Source organism: Branchiostoma lanceolatum, chromosome 10, assembly GCF_035083965.1.
Source record: "Branchiostoma lanceolatum isolate klBraLanc5 chromosome 10, klBraLanc5.hap2, whole genome shotgun sequence".
Classification (NCBI taxonomy): Eukaryota; Metazoa; Chordata; class Leptocardii; order Amphioxiformes; family Branchiostomatidae; genus Branchiostoma; species Branchiostoma lanceolatum.
Genome location: NC_089731.1, coordinates 11,700,445 through 11,727,754, shown reverse-complemented (window position 1 = coordinate 11,727,754; position 27,310 = coordinate 11,700,445). Strand labels below are relative to the sequence as shown.

The 27,310-nt window shown below is 41.3% G+C and overlaps 2 protein-coding genes and 2 long non-coding RNA genes across 8 annotated transcripts in view; 2 read left to right on the top strand and 2 right to left on the bottom strand.

The window, feature by feature from the left end:
* The window catches only part of LOC136443280 (uncharacterized), a 32,259-nt gene extending 29,241 nt beyond the window's left edge, over positions 1-3,018 (bottom strand). Inside the window, exon 1 of one of the 2 annotated variants that reach the window (XR_010757122.1) lies at positions 2,712-3,018. This is a non-coding gene — a long non-coding RNA (uncharacterized lncRNA). The remainder of the gene's footprint in view (positions 1-2,711) is intronic. The other variant, XR_010757123.1, reaches the window with a different exon arrangement.
* The window catches only part of LOC136443274 (histone-lysine N-methyltransferase MECOM-like), a 60,045-nt gene extending 44,004 nt beyond the window's left edge, over positions 1-16,041 (top strand). For 3 of the 4 annotated variants that reach the window (XM_066440445.1, XM_066440447.1, XM_066440448.1), the window contains exons 3-5: positions 5,047-5,181; positions 9,851-9,953; positions 10,416-16,041. In XM_066440445.1, the coding sequence (XP_066296542.1) occupies positions 5,047-5,181; positions 9,851-9,953; positions 10,416-13,408 (3,231 nt within the window). In that variant the 3' untranslated portion in view covers positions 13,409-16,041. The remainder of the gene's footprint in view (positions 1-5,046; positions 5,182-9,850; positions 9,954-10,415) is intronic. The other variant, XM_066440446.1, reaches the window with a different exon arrangement.
* A 1,122-nt stretch (positions 16,042-17,163) lies between these two features.
* Positions 17,164-24,679, top strand: LOC136443278 (solute carrier family 35 member F6-like). Its single transcript, XM_066440457.1, has 7 exons — positions 17,164-17,421; positions 18,552-18,664; positions 19,847-19,919; positions 20,620-20,770; positions 21,938-22,177; positions 23,150-23,260; positions 24,155-24,679. The coding sequence occupies exons 2-7, from the start codon at positions 18,576-18,578 to the stop codon at positions 24,631-24,633; spliced, it is 1,143 nt and encodes a 380-aa protein (XP_066296554.1). The 5' UTR covers positions 17,164-17,421; positions 18,552-18,575; the 3' UTR covers positions 24,634-24,679.
* LOC136443279 (uncharacterized) lies at positions 20,481-27,248 on the bottom strand. Its single transcript, XR_010757121.1, has 3 exons — positions 27,108-27,248; positions 21,966-22,153; positions 20,481-20,754 (listed from the first exon to the last, which is right to left on the bottom strand). It is a non-coding gene; the product is annotated as an uncharacterized lncRNA (long non-coding RNA).
* Between the last annotated feature and the right edge of the window lie 62 nt (positions 27,249-27,310).

Here is a 27,310-nt window from a genome sequence, read left to right as displayed (position 1 = left end):
TGCTGAAGCCAGCTGGACTAGGCTGAAGGCTGACAGAGACCATGTGTGTCACCTTCCTCAACCCCAAACTCATGGCTCCCATCTCCCAACACGATCCCCACAGGTTTCTGCCTTGTGTATCTCTTTTATGTTTTCCTAAAGTCTTCTGTTGTCATAGTTTAGCATACCTCCTTGTGTGAAATTCTTTCATCTTGAACTTTAAGAACCGTGCTCTCTCCCTCCTCCCCTTTCCATTTGCCCCATTACCGCTGGTGTCAGACACTATATTCCAGCAGTCGGCGGGACTTCTTGGTTTGATCTCTACCGCCGAACAGAAAGAGAAACAGGGACACCTGCAAAACATGTTAGTGGGGGCATCACCCGGCCATAGTTGACATTGTAATTGATCTTCCTCCACTTGAATCCAACTCATTCCTACTCCCACCCTGGTATGTCCTCTCCTGGGGGCAGGAATATCCAGCCTGGATGTTCCACCCTCTGCAAAATCCCACTGAACTGATAGACAGAGAATTGAAAGTATGTCCAACCAAATAAGCAGATGGCTCACTGACAGCCCGGGCCAATTATGGCAGAGGGCGTCTTCCACTGCCATGGTCAAGGTTATAGAGTGTTAGATGACAAAAGACAGAGCACACAGGCTACCCCATCCTGTGCCCAAACTACTTTTTCTGGCACTCAAAACACTGATAACACCCCCATTTTTGCACGCTGAAAATTGTACCGACAGCATATTTCTTCTTGCACAATAGGCCTGTCATGTCTTACCCTCCCTAATTGGGTACGGGGTATAATAAGCAATTAATGGCGATATGCCTGGAGTAATGTGTGAAAATTTAATTTCAGAGAATACATAGCTTGCAGTTTTCCTCCGATGGTCTCCCCCCACCGCTACCTGCCTGGAATATTAATAACCATAGCAAACATCGGAGTGATTGCAGACAAGCTGAAGCGTAGATTGATCCACTTCAAAGCTAACCGCCCATTCCTCTGCTCTTCAGTTATGCAAATTGTGGATGCTGTGATATAATAAGTCTGGAGACACTCATAACAAGGATATTACTTTCTGTGGTGGGAACATGGTACATTATGGCGGGGATGGAAACTAATATATGACGGCTATAAAGAGGTTGCGACCGTTTATCATGTCAAGGCAAGAGAAGAAGCCCTTTCCTCTTGGAGCGAAACGTTCCACCTCATCTCACCGTGCCAAAAGATGTAATGCATCAGCTCCGCGTAATTAGAGATGACACATTCTCATCATACCTGCAAAGTAGTTTTCTTTCCCTGTGTTGCCTGACCCAAATGGAAATTTAAGTCCCTTTCAATATCGTGTACACATTACTTCATTAAAGTATGGCAAGCCACTATCTGTCTTTCTCTATCCCCATCTGATACGCTGGCTCAAACGTAATGAAGACAGGCGGATTTTCTCAAGGATACTGTAGTTCAAGTGTCATTGAGATGATTTACCAGCTAAATCACCATTGTAAAAGGGATAGCATGTGGACTTACTGAGGGAGAATTGCACATTTATCATGATGGGCACAGCTGGCTGTCTCCCAGCTTCTGAACTCTGTGGAAAGTTCAGCATGTTTGGGAGATAACATGCAGGCAGACAACAGGCCATCACAACAGCATTATGGGTCATCCCATAATTCCAGACTAGATTAGGCCATAACATAAAACAAAATGATACAGACCAACTATGGTGTAGAATCGAACATAAGCTTAAAAGTTGACGAAGCACAATGGATACACTCAGGTACATATTTCCATGCACATTTTTGTACTAGCAGATTTTTTTCTTTTTATGTAGCCAAAATACCCTGTACCTATGGGCTGGTGGAAGTATAGAGATTCACAGACAAGCGTCTTCTTCTTTCAAAGCCCAAATCATATAAGATTGTACTTTATATATAAAATAGACAATAACAAAAAACAAACAATGACCTTGGCGTATTATATGAATAGTGATTCCATCCTTATGTAAGCAGTTGCACATGAGCAACCACTATATGTGCCTGATGCAGTTCCTGCTAGGTGGCCTCATTTCCTCATATAGAGTTTGGTTGTACTTAATGACAGTTGAGGCAGCACATTTAATCTAGCACCTCTTCACTTATGTGAGTGAATATGAACATTAGCATTATAATTTATATAAAGTACTAGTAGGACAGTCCCACTGCCAACATTTAATTGCCATAGATTTCTCTCTAGTGAGCAAAGATGTCGCATTTCTGTATCATTTGCACACATAACGCAGGCCATCTTTCTAGCTTCATGCTGAAAATTATAGTCAGATGAATGCAAATTCAATCCATAACTACATTATCGATATATGAAACTCTTTCTCCCTTTTTATGATTTATATGGCAATATTTTTCATGTATATGTGTTATAACACTAATGATGGAATATTTGCCCCACCCCTTTACTTTAACTGTCAAAAATCATATTCTATTTATCTAAACTAAAATCTGGATAACATTACTGGGAGAGTCATCAGAAGGTATATGACAAAACAATAGTCCATTTAAAACTGGTAAAGGTATAAAGGGTTACTCTATTTCAATAGTAACATATTTACATAAGGCTCAGATCATTAGAGATAATTTAAGACATTTTGGAACAAAGATATTGACTTGTATCAAGTCTACACTCTTTTAGACAAGGGTTAAACACAAATATACTGCAACATATGTACAATTCACCTATTTTGGTCCATTTTACCTGACTAAGTCCATCACTTCCAGATCTTAGCAGCCATTTTATGTTCTTCTTCCTGTCAAGGAAATACAGACCTCTGATTGGTCAGAGATTTTGAACTTTTCGTGCCATTGGTCAGGAGAACTCACATGATCAACACAGTGGGAGCTTTGGAAGAGAAACTGTTGGAAGCTGCAGGAAGAGGATTTGAACCTTCTCACATGAAATTGATGAAATATTTCCTGGGTTATTCAGTGTTGAAAATGTCTAACTGTTATTTGAAATTGCCTGGAAGTTTTGAAATTTTGCCTGATGCCTTCAGGCTGCCACCAACAGGAGTGACTTGACTGTGAGTTCTCCTCACTGAATGAGGGAGGGGGGCATTTATACCCTTCCACTAAATCATTCACATGAGGTGATAGTGATCATGCAGTTTGTTGATACCCAAGGTGGATTTTAGCATAGATAGAAATGATTTTTTTTATTGTTTTGTGTTTCATGCAAACTATAAAATGTTTCAAAGCTGAAGGCATAAACTTCACTGATGTGCTCAAAGGGGCATATTGTAGAATCTGGTGGGCAAAAACTACAAATAGTAAGAATTTGAAAGATCTTCACTAAGATTCACATTTGTAACTTATTTGTTACTTATTTCCAACATATTCCCGTCATTTTGTCACATTTCCACCATCAATAAACGACGAAAAACGCAAAACGTGTAAAATCTGGTTCATTTCCATATTAACTTGCGTCCCGCAAGTTAATATACAAATAAGCCCAGGTAGAACACTTAGAGAAATAATCGAATCGACCGTTACGGTCGGAGATCGAGCGTCATAGGAAAATCACCACAAGTGATCAAACTTCAGAACGTCGCACGTTCGATCGCGTGTTCGGCGATGGTTCGACAAAATGGTGGACAAGTCAAGTGGTGGTGGGGATTGCGTATACAATTTTTTTAAAGACGTCCGCACGATACTACAAAGTCGCATCCATACGTGATGAATATTGCTGTGCAGTGTAATAAGGTAGATTCAACTAATGATGTAGAAAATTAATCAAAAACGAAGAATTTTGTTTTATGCTCATGTCACAATATGCCCCTTTAATATGTTACCTAATTTTGCTAACAGAGAAAGAGGTTGATTTTTTCTGTACATTGTTGTATAATACATGTAGATTTCATGCACAAAGTGCCATATGCATTTCCCCAGTAGATTTTGATATCATTGTCCTTTTAACCTTAACTTAGTTTAAGCACATGTTAAGGTGTTTTTGTTTAAGACAGAGCCATAGGAATTAAGCTTTCCTAAGGCAGAAAACACCTGCCTATATCCCTCAAGAGAGAACTGACGTACCTTAGACGTACACATACAGTTCAACATGTGCACAGTTGGCCTAGATTTGTAACTATTTATGATCCCTGGCAACAAAGGGTCAGGGACCACTTCTGATATGACCAATGAGCAAAAATAGTTCAAGGACATAATGTTGCAGAGGACTGATTCAAAAATGTTTTTATTATATAAGGCTCAAAATTGTATAAGGCTCAAAGACTAGAAAATGAATTATGAACACACCATATTCCATCCTATATTCTAGCTGCTGTTGGACAAGTGATGCAGGGCTCGAAATACTAGGTGCATTTGCACCTTTGTGCACTCAAAATTGGAGCTGTGCACCTAATTTATGACTGGGTGCACCAGTGCACCTACATATTATTGTAGGCTATAGGGTAAGGTACTATTGTACCTTATTATACAAAATATCATGGCAATCTAAGTATAAGAAAAAGCAATATAACTTTTGTTGTACTTTATTTGATGTATTTCTTGTTTAACATTTTGAAGTTAGCTACAGAATTACAGATTGACTTAGTGTTAAACTTTGTAATGATGTTTTGCTGACATTCAACTTCATTTTATATATATGTGGTGCACCTAAAATTCTTTCTGTGCACCTAATTTTTTTGGTTGGGTGCACCTATTTCCAGAAATGAATTTCGAGCCCTGTAATGTCAAATCGAACATTTCTGGACAGTATCAAACATGGCCCAGGTATAAATATGGTGTACTGACTTGGCAATGACTGCAACTTGGATTTTAGGCCTGTTCAGAGTAGCTTTTTATGTGAACACAATATTCCAAAAGTTTATTTCAAGGTTTAAGACTACCACCAATAACACAAGGTCAGCTTTAAACTAATATGTATCACCTGTGTGTGTCTTAAATATTCTCTCGATGTTTCCTTATATAGTATATCCTTAACGTTAAAGGGAATTAATCCTTTCATGTAAATCAGTACAGCATGTCAATTTTCGTTTATCTTTGTGTTTTCCAGATTGTTGATGAGTTTGGGAAGGTGAAGTTCATTGTCGATGCAAGCGAACCAGGCACAGGGAACTGGATGAAATACATCCGCAGTGCACGCAACTACAATGAACAGAACATGGTGGCCCTCCAAATTAACGACCAGGTAGGATTGAGGACTACATAGCACACTGTTTCAATTACATTTTGTTTTTTAAGTCTCTTTTTTTTTCAGGAAAAAAGTTTATTGTGCTCAATACAATTCTTTATACATGATTTTACAAATGCCTACAGAACATATACAAAGCTTTATTTAGGGAAAAAGTTTATTGTGCTTAATACAATTCTTGATACCTAACTTTACAAATTCCTACAGAACATATAGAAAGTTCTTTTTCCTTTTAAGAAGGTGGGTTTCTTTCTCCCTTTCAAATAATATTTTAGCAGCCAGATCAACAAAAAACAGTAATACTAATAGAATTAAATGTGACTTGAAAATAGCACGCTACAAGAGGAATGAATGATTTTGATGATTGCACTAGTCTGCCACAAAATAGAATGTGTGGTATTCAACCGTAGAATTAAGTAGGATAGATATTATTTGCCAATGGATAAATTTTGATAAAATTATTGCCAAAGTCTAGTAGACCTATACCTCCAATCAAATACTCCATTATCATTATGCAACCACAATGCCAGTAAAAGAGATCACTGTTAACTTATTGTCTGCGGTGTAACTGTCAAGTCTATTGAAAGTTTCGATCTGACTGGTCCCTCACAATGGTCTCCCTAAACCTTGGTGACCTGAATGTTACAGCGGACTGTCTGTTTAATTATCAGATGTTTCCTGTGCCTTTCTTCGCAGGCTCTTCAGTCGATATATCAGACGCCTTGTGACAGGCAGAGGGCCCCCTGATACCACTTCTTTCAATTACAAGATATCTCATCCTTGTTGCGCATATGTGCAGTCAATACGCTGTTCTTAAGAGGGACACAGATGCGATGATACTCTTTACCACATTGCAATCAATATCTCTGTTCTATCATGAAAAGCAAGCCTGCCCCTTGTGCCCTGCATTTCAATTAAAAGCCAGCCCCATCCTCCTTGTGTTGTCAACTGTCCGGTCAATACTGTCTCATCACCTCTTCAAGCGGCGAGCAGTCGGACTTGATATCGTTTTTGCTCACCTCAATTCCTGAGAGTACCCAGATAGTGCATTCCTTGCACGTTGATTAAAAGATATGTTGTCTGTGGTATTGTAGGTACAATATTGTCAATATTTCCCCATCTCGAGAGACAAGGGGAATCTGGACTCGTGGATGGTTTCGGATTCTCTCCATCTATTGTCAATATAAACCTGTCTCCTGACAGCCTAGGGGCCGTTGATAGATGCCGTAGAACCTCATCCTTAGCGCCCAGTGTACAATGTAGTCAATAGGATCCTGCCATGGGAGACAACGGATGTGGCACCTTTGCTCGTCGAGGTCACGGCACGCCACAGCCCTGTAAGGAAGATGGAAGGGCCAGCGTGAAGTCAGCACCCAAATGACCAATAACTTTCAAAATTAATTGAAACTATTTGTAGGCTAAACCTTGGGTACATCAAAGGTCTATATTATTGACTTTCCAGCAGATTTTGTGTGATCTTTCTGAATTCTAATCCCTGTTAATGGTGGCGTTATCTGGTAACAGTCCATTGCACCCGCATTTTTGACATTAGCACGTTTCCGCCACTGATTGGAAATACATCCTAACTGTCAGTGTCGTGGGTAATGTTTATTCAAGTCTTGGTCTGATACCCCTGGCAGTTATTCTTCTTCATTACAGCTCAAATGAGAGTGGTGGGGAGAGCAATTTTTATCACCCTCGTATGGTACCTAAATGGCACCTAGTACTCCGTAAGGTCCCTTCCTTTGACGTTGGGCCTTTTCTATGTCCACCATATTTTTCGAGGCTTCGACAAATCCGTCGAAGACTGATGGGAAGACTTTCGGGATGTTACATTTATGGGTGTGATTTTATGGCGGACCTTGCACTTTCAGTGTTAATGGTTGTGAATTGAGCATTAAATATGTTGACCTGAGAGCATGCCCCTGACCACAGCAGTTTTTACGACAGTAAAAGGTTCCTCTGAATCAATGAGAGCACAAGAATGATGGCAGCTCGGCATCTCGTGGAAGCTCTAATATTCCCGCTGTTAATTAAACCATTTAAGTTTTCTCATCGTAACTTAGGTGAGCTCATTCGCTGTACCATGCAATCTTTCTGTTTTATAGGGCAGGGTATCTTGGCTTTGACATGTAGGGTCATGAACAAGGAAGATAAATGTATTAGGATGTTCCGTTTATGAACAATGAGCACGGGTTGATAAGTTTTACAATCACAGGAGGAAATATGGCGAAGGAAACGCAATAAAATAAAGCAGCATCCCCGGGTGGCAATGACTGAGGAAAGCTCCCCCGAGTGTAGGATCATGTGGTGAGGACATCCCTTGCATATTTTTATTCAATTTCCAACAGAAACTTCTGTCCGTAAATGATTTTGATGACTTAGTCATAAATTTTCAAAGTTAGATTCTGGTTTTATAGAGCAGATTTCAACCTTTAAGCTACGGTGGGTTACTTCAGAAAGCAGCTCAAAGAAAATTGTTTTAAAGTCCTTCCATAATGTCTTGTACAGAAGGCAGAGACATATACGTGATGCCATTTGTTCCTTGTTGTTCTGTCTAGTCCTTGGGCATTCTTTGTTAGACAGGGCTGCGCAGTGACCTTGTGGCCCCAAGTCTCCTCCCGCTTTGTTGTGAGTCTTGGATTGGGTTTCACAGAAAGGAAGTGGTCCGACCTTAACCCCAGCGACACTTCATCATGTCATGACACCTTTTGATATGTGTCAGGAATCCTATCAAAAACTCTGTGTTTCTTGGGAAACAAATGCTGCCGACAGCGGTGTCCCGGACTACGCGGCACTTTGCTTGAAAATAACGGGAGAAAGGGTTTCATCTGAACAATAGTTTGCACTGATAGAAAGGAGGAAAGAACAAAGAAAACACAAAGACTTACGACAATAGACTTTCCCATTGTCGTGCACAGATACTGTAAAGTAGATCTTTACGTTAGAAAACAATACGCATTGTAGTAAAGGGACCAGCCCCTGCTTTCTTCGGACGATAGCATTTCTGCTTATGTTACGTGGGGAGAAAGTGTCGCCTAGATTGTTGAATTGTTCAGATTCAATTTTATGTAAATGAGTGGTGGAAGGAATATATAGCAGCTAGCATACCAGACCCATACATGCTTTTGGATGATGGCAAATTAAAGGTACGTAAGTGAAACGTTTCAATAATGGCAGGCATAAAAGACAAAGTTTAACTTTAGCACTGTGTTTGTTCCATTTTTCTTGCTCCTTATTACAAGATAAATTTTACATGTTTATCTTATTCTTTGGCAGCAGGCCCTTCCTAATAGAGATGCTGAAAGACAGCATGTTTTTTTTTTAGATTGTAGTTTTTATTGTAGGTGTAGTCTGGAAGGAAGCACGATATGATTCTATTGAGCTTGACTCAGAACTTTTGACACTAGGTCCATAGGGCTTGGGGCAGAAGACAGTGGCTGGTCAATATATGATTGGATTAAGTCCCCAGGGTAGGTGCCCAGCCAGCTGCAGTCTCCTACCTGTCACTCACCGCATTAATCATCATGAAATATAAGAGAACTTATCAATGATACATAGCCTGCCAGAAAATGGGAAGTGTCCACCCAATGAAACTCTACCCAATAAAACTGACAAGTTGTGACAAAGTCAGGGAGTGGTGGTGTCAGGATGAGAGCTTTGGCCGGTAACACACTCCAGTTGGAAAAACAAAGGCCATGACCAAGGGTCACAGTCATAATTGCAAGCATTGAACACCTTGAAGCCATCACGAATAGATACAATGCAGTGTAAGGAAAGGTTCGCTCCAACCTGACTGATAACAGATGCAGTGGGATGGCTGTGTGCTTGGGGGAGGGAAAGTCTGGTATGGGTAGGCTGAGGAGATGGGCCAGCAGGCTGATTCCAAAGATACCCCAGTGTCAAAGTTGTCACACTCTGCCAAGGTGATGACTTCAGTATGGGATAAAGACTAAACATACACCATGTTTTTTTCCCATGAGAAGCTAGGGCATAGAGTTTCTTCATACATGGCTTGTTTGTTGGGGGTGCTGTTTTCAGTTCAAGTTGAAATTCTATGTCATCTCTTCTAGCTTTCAATCGGGTAATGGTTGGTTATTTCAGTTGTGATAAAATGATATATGATGATTGCATCGATTCTGCTGTTGCAATATTGCTCAGTTGTATTGATGAAAAATAAACAATTTAGTACTGTGGCAAGTTCTAAAAATGTTAGCTAATTCTTACAACATTGTTAAGCTTTGTTTCAGCGTCATAAGCTTCGAGTGATGAAAGATACCGTATATAGTGAAGAATGTATTTCTGAAGCTGTTATTTTGGAGAAAGGCGATAGTATCCTCATTGCCGCTTTAGAGGTCCGTATTTGAATTGTTGGAGAAAAAGAAAATTTCTTAAAAGTACAAAAGAAAAATGACAATTTATAACACAAAGGTATCTAGGACGCACAAACATTATGATTCTCAATGCAATAAAGATAGATCTTAGACCTTCTCCTAAAAATAGGTGATGGTGTCTGGTCCTGATATAACCCAAATGTCCTATTTATCATCAATCATGTCTGGTTGCCGATAGGTAGATTCGCTGTCATGAATAACCAATCTATCTTATGAAAACAGAGAGAACTGACCTAAAACCTAAATGTGGCATTCTCATTTTTGTCTTGCAGATGTACTACAAGGTGGTGAAAGATGTGGAGATGGGGGAAGAACTGATGGTTTACATGAAGGATGCCATGTATCCTGACGGAACCATGCCCCCAAACTTTGAAGGTGAGTTTTACAAAAAGCTCTGCACCCATACATATATACATAAAACAAAGAAGATATCGTATACAATAGGGAGGGATTGGAAGTAGAAATACTGCAAGCAAATAGTGATTTAGTCAAAGTAAAATTTTACATTGTTCTTAATATTTCACAACGTTGTCAAACAAAAAAGCCAAAAGTGATATTTCTGTTCTTACAATTGGTGTGTGGAGAGAAGCACTTTAAAATAAATAATTTCACTATAACAAAAAAGAAGATATAGAAAGCAGTACATAAAAAATCTAATATACAATTTAAACTCTACTACTGGATAAATTACGGAGATTATTTCCGGATGTTTTGAATGGCATCCATCACCCTTTTTCAGTGTCACTAGAATGATCTAGCAGAGCTAACAGTACTTACTAAAAAAAGTTTGTTGTGAGTGAAATCTAAGTTGTTTAATACTCTTTCTCTTGTCTCTAGAAGAAAAGCGATTCCGGTGCGGTGAGTGTGACGACCTGTTCAAGTCAAAGGTAGCCCTACGTCGCCACCAGAAGTACGCCTGCAACAACACCTTGGCCATCTTCAACAGCATCAACGAAGACTTCAAGAGTCGGCAGACAGAAGAGCTGACGTCCCAACTCTTCGAGTGCACAGATTGTGACCGCATCTTCCCCAACATGCCCAGCCTGGAGCGACACGTGATGACGGGTCACGGCAGCGAGAGCCGCGAGTTCAAGTGCGACCAGTGTCCGAAGTCCTTCAACTGGAAGTCCAACCTGATTCGTCACCAAATGTCGCACGACGAGCAGAAGCGATTTCCGTGCGAGAATTGCGACAAGGTTTTCACAGACCCCAGCAATTTACAGCGACATATCCGCTCTCAGCACGTCGGGGCGCGGAGCCACGCCTGTCCAGAGTGCGGAAAGACCTTCGCGACGTCGAGCGGGCTGAAGCAGCACCAGCACATCCACAGCAGCATCAAACCATTCACCTGCGAGGTGTGCCTCAAGTCCTACACACAGTTCTCCAACCTGTGCCGCCACAAGCGCATGCACGCCGACTGCCGCCAGCAGATCAAGTGCCGCGACTGCGGCCAGCTGTTCTCCACCATGGCCTCCCTGAACAAGCACCGACGCTTCTGCGAAGGCAGAAACAACTTCGGTATCAGCATGCCGGCGATGTATCGGGCGGCCTCCCAGTCACAGAGTGGAACCCCCCTCCCTCCGTCCAGCCGTATGCCACTGAGGAACATGCCTCCTGCCAGCCTGATGGACTACTTCGGGACTGGTGGCCTCCACCCACCGACCACTGTGCCCCAGCCCGCCAGCCTGTCCTCTGTGCAGTCCGTCCCACTGAGTCAAACTGCAGCTGCCTCCTTATTGTCCAGCCGCATGCAACCACCGGCAGTGTCGTACCCCAGTAACACGGCCATGCGATCCCACCACCCGTCCTCCGCGTCTACCGTATCAGCCAGGTCAACCTTCTTCCCACCGACATCCACGTTCTCCCGCCCACCGTTCCTGAATGCCGTTAGTTTGGGGCCACAGAAAGCCCTTCTCAGCTCTCCCATGGCTCACCTGCTGGCTCAGCCACCTGCCTCTGCTGGGTCCACCAAAGATTCTTCCACAGACCAGGAAGAACACGACAGCAGAGCCAAATCTGGTGCCAACGCCAAAGAGAGAGCCAACGACCTATCGGAATGCAGCGATGTCTCCGATGTAAGCACCCCGACAGGAAGTGATCTGGAGACCTCCGGAGGAAGTGAACTGGATTCAGAAAGCGAAGGCGATGGAGTAGACAAGAAGTCTTCCACACACAAAGAATCAAGGCTTGCAAAACACCTGAAGAACGGTCCAACTGTCAAGGAGGAACCAGAAGATGAATCTGCTTTCCTGAAGCCAAACGACCACTCTGCAGCCATTCCAACCTCCGGTGCCGACACCATCAAGGCTATAGCATCCATTGCTGATAAATACTTTGGTAATGATGGGGAGGAAATGAGGAGCATTAGAGTACAGCATCACGAGGGGAAGCCGCCTGGCGTATACCCGACTGCTGCTGAGGCTGAGAAGCCGTTTGACCTGTCAGTGAAGAAGTCAGAGAGGATGGCGGCACAAGCCACTAGTACTGGGGAAGACCAACCTCTCGATCTGAGCACTCACCCACGGAAGGGTGATCTGGATCACGCTAGAAACTTGGCCGAGTCCAGGAAAACTCACACGTTTGGCAGCCTCATGGCAACCACCTACACATCTTCCCAACGCGGAAACCCCCGTCTTACCTATGCACGTCCAAGCCCTCTGGCTATGGACCCAATCTATCGTGTGGAGAAGCGAAAGTTCACGGACAGGATCTACAGCGGGATCCAGGAGAAGTACATGCGTCATGCCAACTACCCTTTCAACGCCAGCGAGCACTTGATGCAGAACGGGGCGGCCTACGAGATGAGCAGTAGAGGTGCAGGGATGATGCCTGTGGCAGAGTTTCCACCAATGACATCACAGCTGGCTGATCCAGTGGTGCGAGGCAAGGGGAAGGACAGGTACACCTGTCGATACTGCGGTAAGCTGTTCCCGCGTTCAGCTAACCTGACGCGCCACCTGCGCACCCACACGGGAGAGCAGCCGTACCGGTGTAAGTACTGCGACCGCTCCTTCAGCATATCATCCAACCTCCAACGCCACGTGCGTAACATCCACAACAAGGAGAAGCCCTTCAAGTGTCCCCAGTGCGAGCGCTGCTTCGGCCAACAGACCAACCTCGACCGCCACCTCCGCAAACACGAGCAAGAAGACCAAGACACCGCGTCCGGCAAGTCTCCAACCTCAGCGGAAGATCTGGCAGAGCTCGCCGACAAGGACGAGTCTTACTTCGAACAGATCCAGAACTTTATCGAATCTCCGACCATCACTCCCAGGAAGGAAAATGTAGAGGGCAATGGGAGCCTGGAGAAAAAGTTCAGTCCCAGTAACGGCCACATCGGAGAGCAGATGTCTGCCGGGTCTCCTCCAGCGCTGATAAATGGTAACAAGCAAAGTTCTCCTTCAGAAAACATCCCAGGGGAGGAAGACGACATGATGGCCAACAAGGAAGCAGAGTCACGTAAGGTGAACGGGCGCCCCAAACACGCAGAGGAACAGGAGAAGAAACCAGTCGGCATCAACGGTCAGCACGCGCTGGGAAAACTGCTGAATGGCGGCGACCCACTGGATTACAAACCCATCTCTGAAACAACGATGGACGACATCAGCGTGGATGTGGTCGACTACTACGGCGGAGTCATGGGAGACGCAGAGTCGGACGGTGGAGAGCGGTCAAACAGGCAACGTCGGTCCAAAACGCAGGCCTACTCCATGATGCTGTCACTGTCAGATGAAGAAGAGATGGCCATGGACGACAAACATCGCGGGCCGCGGCTTCGGAGCATGCGAAGGTCACTTAGAGTTGGAGGTCAAGACGGGGAACATGCATAGACTTCCTGAAACAAAACCACTTTAGGGAGAAATATGAGAAGTTAGGACTGTGAGCTTTTCTTGAAACATCCAGTGTGTCAAAAGAACATGGCAAAAGTGCCAATTGTCACTTTCTTTGAATGCCAAAAGTCAGTTTCAAAGAAATGTAGCTACTGTGCCATATTCAACATTCAAGCACTTACGCAAAATCAATGAAGACAACTTAATTGTTTTAAAACTTTTTGGGCCCAAAATATCAAGATTTGTCTGGGGTATACTTACACCTGAGGTGTTTTTTCCTGTAGGGAAAGGATTGCCACCTTTTTGCAATTCATTTACTTTCAGATATAGAAGATTTGTTTTAGGAATAGCCCCTTTGAAATTTTACCCATTTCCTTCATTCATGGAAAATGAAAAGCTTTCTTGTTGCCTAAAATGTTTTTCATTGATTTCTTAAACAGTGCCCCACTGTTTTCTTATCTGGTGTTTTCTTTGCCTTCATTGATCGAGCACAACTGTTAGTTGAAGGACCGCCCTTATAGGCTTTTACGATATTGTCATTGATGGTAAAAAGATGGGAACTTGTGTGTCTGTCGGGCACAGGGGAACACATGTGCACCGGTGCTACTCCTTCTCCTGCCAATCCAGAGTGGAAATCTCAAGCTTTAAATCTGTACATATGGGAACAAATTCACATCTCCAATCACATATTGTGAGATCTTTTTGTTTTGTTTTTGAAAATCCAAATGTATATAGAGAATGAGATCAATGATTGTGTCTGTGTGCCATGAAATGAATAGTAAATAGTGTTAGAGATGTCAATATATCAGAATGTATACATATGTAGAAAGTGAATGAGTGTAGGAGATGTGAGAAAAAACATGTAGAAAAAAACCCAATAATGTTGCATTGAATTAGTGGAACTTCAGTGAACCTAAGTGATTGTTCGTCTCAATTGAGATATAAATTTGATGCTAGAGTTATAGACATAAGTATTTGAGTTGTTATGTAATTGATTGTTTAAAGTGAAATACTGTAGAGTTTGTTGTTATAGCTTGAAGTGCCATCTAGTGATGTAGACATTACAGTAACATACTGTAGAAACTGCCAATTCTGTAATATAATGGCTGTGAGTGCAGCCAGGGAACTTTTTACTCCATCCATCGTGCCAAGCATTGCAAGTTGTGAGAATTGTACAGTGAATGACCAGAAATATTGGTTATAGTGATAATTTCACCAAGTGTGAATGGGTTATGAAGCTCCTTATTTGGCCTGAAAGGCCCCCACAAAATCTTCTCTCAGTGATTTTGAATTAGTGCCAAATGACACATTTACGTCAACCATTGTTGAATACAGTAGTTACTCTGTAAGGGAACTCAATGCTATTGTTTGTGTCAAAGTTCCGGCCAAATTTTAACAGCTTATACAGATGGGAGAATCACAGATGTCAGTGAAAAAAGTCACCAGGCTTCCTTGTTACAAAGATTACCCTAACCGTGGTGAAGGCACCACCCCTGAGGAGTTACCAATAACACAGATACTGTCATACTCCATACTGCAACATTCCATAGAAGTGATCTCTGTATTATTGACCAATCATGAGCTAATCAGATATTCTCTATATTGTTCTGTGTATTTGACATGGCATTTTATTTTGCCAGCTGTAACAGATGATGCAGCCAAAGTCATTCGAAAGCTCTGTTTTTGTATCAACATAAAATGGATGCAGGGATTTTATGAAAACAGTATTGTGCCAACAATGCCGTATGCTTTCTTTAAAGAACTTCACAACTTCCAACTTGGTTTATGAATGTTTGTTAAAATTGTGCCATACACAAGATGGACTAACTGCATCAGGAGAGACACCTTGCAGTTGATGATAAAACTGCAGGAAAGCATCACAATGTCAGCATTTCCCTCCATTAATTAATCTTAAACTAAATGCTTGTACATTGTGTCACTTATCTTGTGTGACAACATCACATGTAGGAGTTTCAGAATATCATACAATATTGGTGGATTTGTGAGAAATAATTAACTTTGTGATATGATCACTATTTCAATTGTAAGACTAAAATTTAACAACTTGGAAAAAGTATTGTCCAATAGATAATTAATTATGAGGGAACAAAATTATCCAACGTAAGAGGACCATGTGATTCCAAAGATTTTCTACTGATTTGAATATTCATCAGATCTCTGTTGTCGTTTGTGTACAGTATTTTTGAGTGGAATGCTTTTTAATTTTTTTTCCTTATCGTTCTGCAGGCGTTTGATTGTATTCCGCTAGTCTCAGGCTAGTGCGTATTGTTGCGTTCAGTGCTGGCACACCGCTATTTATTCAAAAGTTTTTTGCAAGTTTGTCGTGCATCTAGAAGGTAGAGACTTTGGTTCTTTCATTACCGATAAAGTGTTGAATAGAAGATATACAGTGAACATTTGAAAATTGTGTAATTTTATCCTTCACTGTGATGGGAATAATGTGTTTTTTTAGTCAGTGTTTAGGTGGTATTTCTAGACTTCAATTTGTGGACGAGTCACTACAGTCAATTCACAATGTTTCCTGCAATTGTTTTTGCTAAGCTTCACTGCTTGTATTCGCTGAGCGGAAAAGTTTTGATTATTGTAATAAATCTGGCTTTGCCTTGAGAAAACTGTGTTTCTGTCTTCGTGACTTGTGTAAGTATCTTTCATCCATGTCCAAAAAGAAACAAATTTTCATTACTGTATGTCATGTCATAAGTTTTCTAAATAAGGAACACCCTTGCAACATACATAATGCATAATGGCCCCAGGTTTCATGCAAAACAAGAGATATTTGCCACAAAAAAATAGTGACCATAGGTTGTCCGGAACACCAGATATCAAAACCAGAAGTTTTGCTGCAGTACCAGAGAAAGCCACCAGGGGGCCTATAGTCTAATAATTTCTTCGATAGGACATCATGTAACCACAAACCAAATATTATGATGATCCATCCATGGCTTTTTTAATATGCTGCTAAACCACAAATATACAATGTATAACAGTATGTTACATTGCACGTACATACATAATGTTACATACATAGAAATGCTACCAAAAACATAACCTTCTTGGCAAAGGTAATTAAGATGAAAGAATACATTTTGAGCCATCTAGAAAAGTAAGAAGAACAATTATAGAAGTTTTTTTACAAGTATAAGAAAGGTTCAGGCAAACAATCACAATACTGCAAAATTTCCACAGTAATGTGGCAAAAATGGTTTGAAATCAATGAAGGAAAACTTGACAGTCTAACAGTGCCCTCTAGTGATCTAAATACAAACTACTTATCAGACTTAATGTAGGTGACCTTATTAGAATGCGAAGAAAAATTCTAAAACATTCAGTCTGAATTCTAAGCCACTTAACTAACGCAAGATTATTCATAATAATTTTGGAAACCATACTTGTTGGTTTGTGGTAAAATTCTCAAATACAAGATTATCCTCACTAAAAGCAGGAAGAAACTGTCACCCGATGGTCTAACTGCGTCCTCTAGCGATCTGTATTCTAACTGCACTTTACGATTGTTCAGTCGGGCTCTTATTGCGAGCAAATTTCACACTGCGAGCAAATTTGCAAACAAAAACAGGGTGGTCATTTAACCGGTACAATTCTGTTACGTCGCCATTGTAGATATAAGCTACATTCTTGCATAATTGTCGTGTGATTAAAAAAAAACATGATTTGACCTGGAGTAACCTCTCCTCGGTTGTGGTTGCCTCCCCCTGATCATGTGACATAAATCACGTGACGTCAGTCTCGTGACACACACACAACCCGGAAGTGAAGTGGATGATCAGACCGGTTCTTTACGTTTGTATCTGATCTATATGAGTCACATTCTCGTGTAACTCGGCAGTTTAGCAGCTTGGTTCGGAATCCTTCGTCTTCTTGATAATCAAATGCCCTGTACCGGACTGTTTGGAAGGCTTTAAAGACAACGGATCACAAGGAAAGCTTCACACGAAAAGGGTTACAGCCTTGTCAAAGTTGTAGGTCTTCCACAGGTAAGATACTATAATTCAATTAGTCGCTTAAAAACATCAAACTTGACGAACATTACTTAAGGTTTGCTGCCTTTTACAACTATTTGTATACTCTAAAGGTGTCCAAGAAAGATACACATTGTTTTGATTATTCAGAGATAGAAGATAAAGGTAGAAAAACTACTGGGTGTTGTGGTGGAAAAGTTTTGAAGACAACTATCCGGACGTTGTATTTAATCATACTTAATGATTTTAATCATCAACACTTTTCTTCACTGGGGTGTGGGCTGTGATATATGTGGGCGTGCATGTTGGGTGAATTTGTTGGTGATTTTTTGTCAGAAATCTATGTGCTTGTCTGCTGGAGTCCCCCTGTCTCAGTGACCTTAATTTTAGAATCCTTTGAGAGTCAATGACCTTCAGGGTTGTTAAGTATTTTGATATTCAAATCAAATTCGCGTCTCCTGTATTCAACATAACCATTTGTGACGCTGTTCAACAGACGTTGCAAAAGTCTTGATCAGAGTTTTTGAATAGTCAAGTTTCTTTTCTTGCCCAGTCCACAGACAGTTTTGAGATGAGCGTCATTAGCCCTGGCGTCTACAGAAAGGCTTTTTTGCTTGTTATACATATACGAAGGGCCAGTATATGTATAACAAGCAAGAATGCCCGTCTGTAGTCGCCACGGCTACTAGTACATCATCATGAAACCTAACCTCCATTAACATCAATCCGCCAGGTTACATAAATCGGCCACTTTGAAAAACACTAGGTTTAAGAGATCTCCAGTGAAGCACCCCCCAGGTATGCACAGTGTAGATATACAGGAGTGCATTATACTGGAGGACGTTGAGTTGGAGATCTGTTTGGACATATCTTTCAGGGTGGTGGAATTATGTACCATGGTGTAATTATGTTAGTTGATGTTACCCTGCGATTTATCCACACCAGTGTTGAGTAGATAAAGGCACTAGCCAGGAGAGCAAGGATTGACTGTTAGTGTACAGTAACATTACATTACATGCTGAACCAATGAATAGATAGTGTACAGTATTGTTACTGTCCTACTTTGATGCTTTGATATATTTTCTGTCACAATGTCTTCACTGACTAATTCTCCCCCTGGCTTTGTTACTGATGTAACGTTACAGGAGAAAAACTAAGAAGGAACCGAGATGTCTCTGGGACCAGGCTGGACAGGTTACCAGTGGTTTCTGGCTCTCATGATGTTGATAACGGGATCCATCAACACGCTCACAACCAAGTAGGTATCTAGTTCTAGTCTCTAGCAGACTCCTTGAGCTGCTTGAAAAGGATAGAAATTGGGCAAACAGGCTGAATAACTTTAGCCAGGGTACCATCCTGCGCAGTAACTGCTGGCTCTTTTTGCTTGCTGATCCGTGGATAGCAAGTGAAAAGATTGAGCCAGCGTTTACTGCAGAGTATGGTGCCTAGGCTAGAATAACTTGCCAGAGCTTGAGGAGTTAGCTGGCAGAGGAGTTTTGCAAAGTGACCAGCTCATTTGCGAGATATATTATTTGCGAGATGTACTAGTACCTCATTTGCGAGATGTATTGTGAGGAGTCGGACGCACACAATAAACATGACTGCTCATGATGAAGTATAGCAAACAACTCCCTTTATTCAAACGAGAGAAAGGGACGGTCCCGTTTGACATAACGACTACGTATTATGGAATCCTATATTATACACTACTTGCCCTCGTCATTTATTCTCGTTTATTGTGTGCATCCGACTCCTCACATTGGTGGCCAGCACGGTGGGATTGCCATTTCGAATGCCAGACCTACATGTATGCCATCCTTGGGACCCTTATCACAAAGAGCATATTTCTAAGCTAGAATCCATCCAGAAAAGAGCTGCTAGATTTGTCACAAACTCATATTACACTCATGATAGTACTACTAAACTTGTTCCCGATTTGGGATGGGATACTCTAAAGGATAGAAGGACAGCTAGTAGACTAACAGTTCTGCAAAAGGCAAGACACCATAAGATAGCCCTACCGGTCAAAGGTCATTTGTCACCTGCACCACGCCAATCGCGACACTCAAATCAAAACTCATCTAAGAGTCTACCATTTCACAAAGACTGTTATAGACACTCTTATTACCCTCGCACTGTGACAGACTGGAATTCATTGCCTCAAGAAGTCACGGAGATAGCTGACCCTCCCAAGTTCGAGGAGGCGGTGCTCCTGCACCTCAGAGGACAATAAAAGCGCAGCGCACTCCCCTGGGCGCTTTACCCCAACAAGAGGGGTGTTGCCCAGTAACAAATCAAGATCAAGAAGATCCTTTGCCACTACAATATTGCCAGACTTCCCACAGTATTATCCCCTTGCCAGCTGAGCAAGATCCATGGTTCATTTCCTGATTCTGCCATTGAGAAGAGCATTACTTAAAATGACTTTTTTCTGGAACAGATTTGCAGATCTCCAGGAGGCCCCTGGAGAGCCTGGAACACCTGTCCACGACTTCGATCATCCCTTTCTGCAGGTCAGACTTTAAAGTTTGAAGATGTTTCATTTGTTCAGACTTCAGCTTATATTGATGTACTTAATCAAGCAGGAAAGGACAAAAAACTTTATATTGATCTTGAATGTCATTGTCAAATACATGTAGGACGTATAAGCTGCCCTCAAACAAAAAGAAAGTATTAGTTTTATCTTGATAACATATATTTGAATATTGATCATAAGATGTTTCAGTTGGTTACTGTCACATGATCTTCCAATATGAATGTGTTGACTAAGATTTAAGAAAGCAGACAAATATCTATATTTTGTCTATAACAATAATCAAAGTGTCTCTTCTGTTCTACTTTGGGCCTGTGCAGTCACACAAGACATCATCACCCCCTTAATAACAGCAACATATGAGGCTGATCTGACATAGCCTGCATACCAGACCACTGGTGCTAGACGATAACCCCTTTTGGCCAGGGAAAGCCACATATACTAGTAGAGTTTGCACCCGATCATTAGTATCTATCGAGTGCAAGAGATAATTTGGGGCCGTGTGCTAACTGGCCGTGTGGTGGTGGGGCAATTTGCTTCCCCGGCGGAAGGATTAGTGACTGTAGTGCCCAGGCTAGATCTGACACAGACTTTGAATACTCAATCTTTTTGCTCACGAGCGACTCCTTATGATGATAAATGCATGTATAATATTTCTCCCATCTCTGTGTCTCCTCCAGGCTTCCGGCATGTTTATTGGAGAGTTCTCCTGTCTGATAGTGTTTAAGATCTGGGTCCTGTACCACCGCTGTTCAAAGAAAGATGTGGATGTCGGCAACCAGAAGTTCAACCCTCTGGTATTCCTGGCTCCTGCACTGTGCGACATGACAGGTGGGGACAAAAGAAAGTTTAAGACTATTACTAGGCTATGTGTAAAGCTGTATTTAAACTACCTTGTCCTGGAAGTCTTTTTTAGTAGTTTTTAAGGTCTGATTTTCTCTCTGAAAATAAAATGCAGGCTATCTGTATGTCATGGTTGCTCCAAGTCCAACTTAGGATACACAAATGGAATGGCTGCCAGCTGAAAACATGAAAATTTGCATATGTACTTTCAAAAAGTTTGACATGTTTTCAGCAACTACATGTACCTACATGTATTTGTAACGTTACACACCAACTAGTGTAGCAACAGAACATTATTGCTAATAGTGCAGTAAGAAAGGTAGACTCTTCTTATAGGCACTTAACAATATGTCAAGATTTCTTATTGTGCCATTTGAAATAAGATTTGTCACAAAACAAAGCTGGTGTTCCATGGATATGTAATAAGGTCTTGATCTAGAATGTATATGACGATTTTTACAGGCACATCCCTGATGTACATTGGACTGATATATATATATATATATATATATATATATATATATATATATATATATATGACTGTTTTTACAGGCACATCCCTGATGTACATTAGCCTGAGTACCAACCTCCCTAGTGACCGCTGGCTCAAAAGAATTCGCTTGCTAACCACGGAGTCTGACCCTGCGCGTATCCGTAACGGCTGTTATTCAGATATTCGTTTAGATTTTGAACGAGCTCGCTGATTGGCCCCATTCGTCTAAGCCCCTCCCCATGCCACACTGTTATTCGTAACGGGTAGGCTCTAAGAACTGAATAGAGACACCTTGGAACGAAAAATAGCACTACGCAAATGAGGCCCCACCCACCGAACGCAGCTTGAATTCCCCTCATTACGTTATAATGAGACAGCCGTTACGGATACGCGCAGGGTCAGACTCTGTGGTTAGCAAGCGAATTCTTTTGAGCCAGCGGTCACTACGGAGGTTGGTACTCAGGCTAGATGTACATTGGACTGATATATATATATATATATATATATGACTGTTTTACAGGCACACCCCTGATGTACATTAGACTGATACATAATGACTGTTTTACAGGCACATCCCTGATGTACATTGGACTGATACATATGACTGTTTTACAGGCACATCCCTGATGTACATTGGACTGATATATATGACTGTTTTACAGGCACATCCCTGATGTACATTGGACTGACCTTGACGTATGCGTCAAGCTTCCAAATGCTTCGCGGTGCTGTCATCATCTTCACCGGACTGTTATCTGTGGCATTCCTCGGGAGGAAACTTGAGAAGCATCACTGGGTCGGGATCTTCTTCGTTCTGATTGGTCTGATCCTGGTGGGCGTGTCTGATTTCATCTTCAAGACGCCTGACTCTGGTGCCACTAGCACAAACGGGGTCATCACAGGTCAGTCCAGTGTGGTCAGAGTACACCTCTAATTACAAATGTAGTGTGATAGTACAATGCTAAACTTTCTTCCAACACAAATTTTCAATGACCACTGTCACCTTCTTCATGGTAGATAATGACCAATCACTTCCGAATGTAAAGTCGCGAGAGTTACAGACCTATGACCTTATTGACACATGACTTTACGGATACGTGGCGTCAGCAATTGGTAAAAAATTTGATCCATGTATACCTTTGTGTTGGAAGAAAGTTTAGCATTGTACTAAAACTACTGGGTGATTCCTACCAACACAGATGAATTTTTATGATAATGTAGTATGATGTTGCAGTATGGAACTCTTCCACTGGACACTTTTTGTTTGGATCCCATTGTGTTACAAGTTACAATGACACTATCTGTATGCCAATTATCAGTTACGCAAGCAACTGGATAAGATTTTGAAAAGTTGCATAAGTAACTGCTATTTGGGGTATCTGATTACCTGGATGTCTAGCCTTCGTTGAGGTAACTATACACTATCTGTATCTTATATCATCAGTGCCAAATTACCTGTTACTCATAACCTTGGCACATTAAACTCGGGACATTGTTTAGAAGTTCTAGTAAGTATGTACAACAGTTATCATTAGTTTCTTGATGTACGTTACTACTTTGTGCATTATAAGAAAAATTAAGAATACTTAATAGGTGTTCTTTAGAAGTGTCTATATATATTCATTCATGACCACGAGTTGGGCTATCAGCTAGTTCTTTGGTAATCACAGTGTAAACAGTGCACATCAAGTTTTTGAGAACTTCTTTAACCTTCTTCCTGCTGCCTAACTCTGTAACCAATAGGGAATTGGGTGCCAAACAGCTACTTCTGTGTGCTAAAGGTTAAAAAACATGTTGTTTTTTCATGTACTGTATTCGCATAACATGTAATTCATACAGATCATAATGCATATTTTTTTGGATGATATTTTCAGGTGATTTGTTGATCCTGATGGCCCAGGTCATTGCTGCTATCCAGATGGTGGTGGAGGAAAAGTTTGTGTCTGGACAAAACATTCCACCCATGCAGGGGGTAGGCTGGGAAGGTAAGGTCCCATGTACATGTAGGGTGGGTTAAATAGGAAACCTATGGGTGGGGTAGGCTGGGAAGGTAAGGTCTCATGTACATGTAGGGTGGGTTAAACAGGAAACCTATGTGTGGGGTAGGCTGGGAAGGTATAAGGTCCAATGTACATGTAAGGTGGGTTAAACAGGAAACCCATGTAGGGGGTAGGCTGGGAAGGTATAATGTCCCATGTACATGTAAGGTGGGTTAAACAGGAAACCCATGTAGGGGGTAGGCTGGGAAGGTATAATGTCCCATGTACATGTAAGGTGGGTTAAACAGGAAACCCATGTAGGGGGTAGGCTGGGAAGGTATAATGTCCCATGTACATGTAAGGTGGGTTAAACAGGAAACCCATGTAGGGGTAGGCTGGGAAGGTGAGGTCCCATGTACATATAGGATGGGTTAAACAGGAAGCCTATGTGTGGGGTAGGCTGGGAGGGTAAGGTCCCATGTACATGGAGGATGGGTTAGAAGATGGAGCTGGGACATGTACATATATGGTAGGTTAAACTTAAACAGTACTGAAACCCATGCAGGGTCAGGCTGGGAAGGTAACATGTACACAGAGGATGGGTTAAAGAGGAAACACTTGCAGGTTGATAGGAAGAGAAGATGGGGCTGGGACAGTACTGAAACCCATGCAGGGGCTACATGTAAGTTCGGAAGGTAATGAACATGAAAGGTGGATCAAACTATCCAGGAACCCATTTAGGGGGTAGACTGGAAAAGGAGCTAAAAGAACAAATGAATATGTGTTTGGTGAGCTTCAAGGTTTTAGAAGTAGTCTGACTGAATCAATATAAATGTCACTACGAGAAATGTTGTATATCAGTGCAGTAAATGTACCTTATATCTGCTCTCCCCTCCACAGGACTTTTTGGTTTCACCGTGCTGACCACTCTCCTGTTCCCGTTCTACTTCATCAAAGTCGGCCCTCCCTTCGGCAACAATCCTCGCGGCGTGTTTGAGGACGCGTTGGACGGACTGTGGCAGATCAGCAACAACGGAAAAATCGCCGGAGGCGTGTTTGGAACCATCGTCAGCATCGCTTTCTTCAACTTCGCCGGGCTTAGCGTTACCAAGGAGATGAGCGCCACGACGAGGATGGTATTGGACAGCGTCCGTACTCTCGTTATCTGGGTCTTTAGTCTTGCCGTAGGGTGGGAAGACTTTCAGTATCTGCAGGCGATTGGTTTTGTCATCCTGCTGGCGGGAACAGCGATTTATAACGATATGCTGTTCGGTCCTCTCCTGCGGCGTTATGGCGTCCTAGCGCCCGTGCAGATGGGGAGTCCCGATGAAAGAAAGCCCCTCATTCAGGACAACGGCGTTGATCCAAATTATCCTTAACAGTCCTGGCACATTTCTTAATAAGACAAAAATATATGATTTATTGGAAGATAAATCATATATACAAATACCCACATTGGTGCAATAAAGTGACATTTCATATGATATGTTCATGTATTGACAATGAATCATGAAACCGATTTCTGATTTCAGAAAATATTTCCTTCTTGAAACACCTAAATTTTAAATGTTTGTTGCCCCAAAGGATCATGTTGCCTTTTGGTTTTTGTAAAAATGAATGAAATGCTTTTAGAATTCTGTTTCAAAATATTCATCTCTATTCTACTTGGTTGTGAAATTCGTCAGATGTTAATCTGCTAAATCTGGAATATCCCCGTACCAGATTATTCCATAGTGTGTTCAAAATGACTTTTTGCACACTCCTGTGATCTTCCTAAAGATTGCTTAGCTCTGCAACCTTTAAAAAGTTATCGTGTGTTAGATGGCACCCAAGACCAGCAACGCTGCTAGGGTGACCTGTTTATTGCTTTGTTGCAAATTTAAAAAAAAATTGAATAAAATAGAAATAAAAAAAGTTACTCATAAACATTGGGAGGTGCTTTGTTCATGTTGTTTAAACAAATTTCTGTTTTTGAAGTGGAATCTATTTGTAAATAGGGAAGCCTCTATTTTAATGGGTCTGTTGAATTTTATGACTGCCATTTAATTATCTGTATATCATAAAAGGACAATCCGCCATAAAAACTATTTTAGGGTTTACAACATATGAAAATAAGATCAGGCAAAAGAAAACTTAAAACAGAGTTCTGAGAGGAAAATGCTAATCTTACAGCTGTAAGTCCTGTTTTCATAATCCCAAGAAAAGAGATATGTGTGATCTAATGTAAACTCAGGATCATGACATTTACTGATTTTCGTACACACGTTACCTTCATACTTGTATGAACAGTGCAATTCTGTAATATACAACGTATACATAAGTGTGCATTATCAACATATCAGACTGCCATTGACAATGTTACTTTGTACTTGTATGTTCATTGTTCCAGTATGTAACATTCGACAACCTGAGACAATATCTTGACTTGACACATACAAACCATTTACCTCAATGTAGGGTATCTGAGTAAGCATTTTATAGCAATGCAATGTTTGAAAAAGATTATCGATGGTTGATTTTGAATTGTAAGTCCTCTAGTCACACTGACTGTAAGTCTGTATGGTTGTTCTGGGAAAAAGCAATAAGCAAGAAATGCGATTGTTGTGGCTTAATCTAGATAAACAAGAGAGGTAAAAACATATGAACAAAAATATATTGGAATCATAGTAGAGCTATTTTGATACCTCAGATGCTGTGAATTTAGTATTTTTACACATATGAAATACTGTAGATTTTATTCTATATTTTGCTCCCTATAAATTTTATGTTGATGTTTTAAAGGATTTTATTCACCAACACTATTTGTACATTACTGTGATTCATTATTTTCTGAAGAGCCGTGATGACAATAGATTGTTTACGTAGTAATGACTGCGATTATAGGTATATAGGTAGCCATAATGGAATGGTGTATGTTTTATGTGCATTTATACATGTATATCATGTCCCCTATGTGGGGAAGAAGAAATGAATATGTATACTATTTTGAAATTCTCTTTTTTTCTTGTTCATGCTCCCATGATTTGTTAATCTCCTTGCTTTGATCAAATAAACCAAAATATGTTCAAATGATGCGTCTGGTATTTCATATTGTTGTAATTTTTGCAGAAACTTCATACTTTGTTTGTGGCTAATGGTAGGGACTTCCTATTGGACATATAGGTAGCTTTAGAAAAGGTGAATGTGGAGCTCATTTACATACTTTATGCAGAAACTTTATATTTCTTTATTTGTGGTAAATGGTAGTGATATATAGCTTGAATACACAACAATGCCGTTCCATACTTCCTTTATCAACGGGAGTGATATATACTGCATTTTCACTAGAATGTTACCTTTCTACTTAAAATTCAATTCCGGAACAGTCCTTTTCGCATGGAGTGAAATGTGCCGTATTCGCTTGCAAATGTTACTTTTCTAGTTCAGTTCATTTTACGGTCATGTTTTAGCGTCCTCTATCTGTTAGTTTGCTAACTGCAGCATTATGAACTTCATCAACCGCACCGTTGCAAGGATGGATGCACTATGCGGGTTTTATGGAGCCTTCTTCGGTAAACCAGATTATAATGGCATAGGAGAGGGAATACATAGTACACCAGGGTTCGATATACTTTAAAAAGCCGATGGTACATGGTGGCTAAAAGGATCTCGGAGTAATATCCGTGACAGTCACAGGCAACACACCGAAATACTGTATAAGTATAGCACCGCCCGCCGAAAATGATACAACATTAGAAGGCCTTAGAAACACACTTGGTCAAGTTGAAAAGTGCGGTGTTACAATAACATAATAACCTATGGCGCATAATGTTCAGCCACGTCATCACATATAAGGTAAGATAGCTTCTCCAACCTTATTTTCGAAGCGTAGTCTTGTCTTGTCTAAGAATCATGTGCAGTTTTGGTAGACGTTGAAAGCTGCTGCATGTTACGAAGCACACACACATCCGCCCACCTCGAAGGTTTTCGAACAGTAAACAGAAGCAAACATCGAACGTGGAGACGTCATAGAACGTCCGACTTGTGACGTCGCCGACGTTATCTCCAAGGCGACAT

Excerpts from the sequence above, each read along its gene's own strand:
- LOC136443278 (XM_066440457.1), top strand. The coding sequence starts at position 18,576 with ATGTCTCTGGGACCAGGCTGGACAGGTTACCAGTGGTTTCTGGCTCTC. Across the intron at positions 22,178-23,149 it reads CACAAACGGGGTCATCACAG|GTGATTTGTTGATCCTGATG; the intron begins GTCAGTCCAGTG and ends TGATATTTTCAG. Across the intron at positions 23,261-24,154 it reads GCAGGGGGTAGGCTGGGAAG|GACTTTTTGGTTTCACCGTG; the intron begins GTAAGGTCCCAT and ends TCCCCTCCACAG.